Below are 3,948 nucleotides of genomic sequence, written 5' to 3'. Positions count from 1 at the left end.
GAGGAGGAGGGGAGGAGGAGAAGGAGGGGGACAGTGATGGTGATGATGATGGCGATGATGATGATGATGATGATGATGACAATGATGACAACGAAAATGATGAGGTCTAAAAAAATAATGTCAATATAATTAAGCAAAGCCATTGAATTATTTTATTTAAATTGTTTGAAAAAATATTTTGCTAAGATTTCATCAAAGTCTAGTGATTTGATGAATTCAGTTTTTTTCTGTAATTAATCTGATATTGATTGACAACACAATTCATATCATGGTTTGAATGATTCATACAGACATAATATACATGTATGTATGTATATGTGTGTAACATTTGGGAAGTGTTATATCATTTGTAAGTGAAAGCACGTGGCTTAGTGGTTAGGGTATTCAGCTCAGCCGTAAGGTCATCAGTTCAATTCCCAGTAATGTGTTGTGTCCTTGAGCATGACAATTTATTTCACATTGCCCCAGTCCACTCAGCTGGCAAAAATGAGTTGTACCTATATTTCAAAAGAGCCAGCCTTGTCACATTCTGTGTCTTGTTGAATCTCCCTGAGAATTACGTTAAGGGTACACATGTCTGTAGAGTGCTCGGCCATGAGCAGGCTGTTCCATTAACTGGATCAATTGGAACACTCATCATCGTAACCGACAGAGTGTCACATGTCGTTCAGGTCATCTTTCTACAGAATTCACTTTAGTTATTGTTGAAGTATGAATTAGAGTAAGTGGGAAGAGTTGTCTTACCATCGCATAGGAAGACTATAGACTGTGTTGCACGGCATATGCACACACACACACAAGCACACACACACACACACACACACACACACACACACACACACACACATGCACACACACGTGTGCAGATATCTGAGCCTTGATATTTACAGTCATGTACCTATATCAGAAGTTATTATCTGCACTTTTGTGGAATGAGTTGTGCCCATAGCATCTCAGGTTTGTGGAGACAAGTGGGAACAATGTTGTTAATGTCTTTCTTAGTAGTTGTAAGCTGATGGCAGTAGGAATAACATGGCTACGGAGAGAATTCTAGAAAACCAACATTCTGGAGAAGAAGAACTGGCTGAGGCACGTCAAGTGTCCCATATATGTTGTTGTTGGCACTCCGTCGCTTACGACGTCGAGGGTTCCAGTTGATCTGATCAATGGAACAGCCTGCTTGTGAAATTAATGTGCAAGTGGCTGAGCACTCCACAGACACGTGTACCCTTAACGTAGTTCTCGGGGATATTCAGCGTGACACAGTGTGACAAGGCTGACCCTTTGAATTACAGGCACAACAGAAACAGGAAGAAAGAGTGAGAGAAAGTTGTGGTGAAAGAGTACAGCAGAGTTCGCGACCATCCCCTGCCAGAGCTTTGTGGAGCTTTAGGTGTTTTCGCTCAATAAACACTCACAATGCCCGGTCTGGGAATCGAAACCGCGATCTTATGACTGCGGGTCTGCTGCCCTAACCATTGGGCCATTGCGCCTCCAAGGCAGAGAGGTAGACAAGCAGGAAGCGGGAGACAGGCAGGCTTAACTTCACACATCAGTCAAGGCTATCTTCAACTGTTCTCTTAACAGTATAAGAAAACAGCTTCCATTTTTGCGCTATAGATATAGATGACTTATATCTCTCATTCCTTGGATAAACTGCTCTGGCAGAAATACACAAAATACTCTCCCAGCTCACGTAACTCAACCCAAGTGAATTTATATCTCAGCCAGATGTTTCATACCCATTACCTTCTGTTTGTTATTGATTGTGTTAGCAAAACAAACGCTAACATTCCAATTATCATTGTTCAATGTAGCTTTTGCACTCTTCTTTTTATCTGGTAAAGTATGCACATATGTGTATCTCTGTATGTGTTGTTATTGTGGTTACAGTTCAACTAGCATTGGAATTGTTCAAATTAATATTGTTATCTGTCAAAAATCAGTAATTTTGTCACACTGAATGCAAATATTCTGTTGCATAATTAAATTTATTTTTCTTTTGAGGTTTTATTTTTGTTTTCTTTCTGTAGTATTCAATCTATTTTGTGGTGAATATTGTTTCTTTCTGGGGGAACCTATCTCTTTGTGGTGAATATTGTTTTTCTAGAGATAACATCTTAAGTTGTAAACAAAATAAATTGCATTAAAAATGTTCTAAATTGAAAGACCTTATGTCATCACTAGTTTAGAGAGATATACAAAATATTTCAAAAGAAAATTCTAGGAAAGGATCTTTTTTTTTTTTATCCTTCCATTATACATAGTAAAAGGTTTGAATTCCACAGGAGCAAACAGAAGCATATATGAAGAGGTGAAAACACAACAACAACAGTAATAACATCATCAACATCAACAACAAAAGCAACAACAGAAAAGCAACAACAACAGTAGTAATAATGTTATTTCCGGCAAACACAAGAAATCATGTCATAATTAAAGTGAAATGGCTACAATTGAGGAGCAAAAAGCACATCATGGGATCCACTACCAAAAGTTTATGCTTTCTTAAGCATTTTACGGCAGAAATCAGATATTTATCTAATTTTATAGACCAATATATCTTTTGTTGAGGAATGTCATGGTTAAAATACTAACTAATTTCAGAAAATACTAATTTCATGACTCCAACCATGTTGCACTGAGAAGCTTATAAGAAGGGTGAAATAGCACTATCTACAACTACTAGGACATTTAAAAAGAAAAGAAAATGGGTTATATGGAAAAATATTTCATATGATTTCTCACTCAGAAGAAAAAGATCTCCCAGAATTATAAAAAACAATTATAAACCCTGAAGCAGTTCTCTCCCCTTAAACGGAATCTTCACCCTCTCTTCTATTTCTAAGTAGATTCTCACACTCTCTCTCTCTCTCTCACTCTTTCTCTCTCACTCTCTCTCTCTCTCTTTCTCTCTCTCTTTTACTCCAAAAGCTACTGTAGCAACAGTCACCAATCAAATTTTCCCACCAATTCTATTTTTTGGAAGAGATTTAACATTATTACTGGAATAACTGTGAAATTTAATTTTACATTAAAGGGTTAAAGCAGTAACAGCAAACCAAATGGTTCTGGAGTGTCTTTTGTTGTAGTTTTTTTTTTTTTTTTTTTTTTTTTTACTCTTTAAAACTTTGTAAACCATTTCTCTATTCTCATGTTTCCAAATGTCTATGACTACTAGCACTAAACCAACTTTTCTCAACATTTCTTTTTCAAGGTCTGTTGCCGGGGCATTAATTCGGGGTGAAACTGTTCAAGCCGAAGAATTTGAAAGCGTAACCCTTTTCTTCAGTGACATTTGCGGTTTTACTGCAATGTCTGCAGAAAGTACTCCCCATCAAGTAAGTATACCATACCAAGTGCCCTATTTTCTTTCTATTCCTTCCATTCTGAGCTGTCTGGAGAAATTTTCAGAGAGGGGAGTGTTAATAATGTCTGTCATCTTGTTATATTTAGATTTATTTTTTTCTTTAATAGATAATTTCATTTCAATTACCATATTACATTGTTTTATAATATATAATATATCTTACATTATAAGTTGGCGAGCTGGCAGAAACATTAGTCCACTGGGCAAAATGCTTAACGGTATTACATTCTGAGTTTTGCCTTTCAGCCTTTCTGTGTCAATAAATTAAGTACCAGTTGCGTACTGGGTATACCAAATCCACTCACAAGGCATTGGCTGGTGTAGGGCTGTAATAGAAGGCACATGCCTAAGGTGGCATTTAGTGAGGTTGAACCTAAAACTACATGGTTGAGAGACAAACTTATTTTCTATATAGCCATACCTGTACTTCTCTCTCTCTCTCTCTCTCTGTCTATATATCCTCTTCTCTCTATCTATCTATCTATCCTCCTCTCTCTCTCTCTCTCTCTCTCTCTCTCTCTCTTTCTCTCTCTCTCTCTCTATCTATCTATCTATCTATCCTCCTCTCTCTCTCTCTC

General features: G+C 37.1%; 1 protein-coding gene across 1 annotated transcript in view; it reads left to right on the top strand.

Moving 5' to 3' along the window:
• LOC106867808 (atrial natriuretic peptide receptor 1) overlaps window positions 1–3,948 on the top strand; it is a 900,438-nt gene that overhangs the window by 834,251 nt on the left and 62,239 nt on the right. The window contains exon 17 of the mRNA XM_052970159.1: window positions 3,218–3,341. Within this exon, the coding sequence (XP_052826119.1) occupies window positions 3,218–3,341 (124 nt within the window). The remainder of the gene's footprint in view (window positions 1–3,217; window positions 3,342–3,948) is intronic.

This window comes from Octopus bimaculoides, chromosome 8 (genome assembly GCF_001194135.2).
Source record: "Octopus bimaculoides isolate UCB-OBI-ISO-001 chromosome 8, ASM119413v2, whole genome shotgun sequence".
Lineage (NCBI taxonomy): Eukaryota > Metazoa > Mollusca > Cephalopoda > Octopoda > Octopodidae > Octopus > Octopus bimaculoides.
Note: the sequence above shows the minus strand (reverse complement) of the source record. Positions and strands in the feature narration are given on the sequence as shown.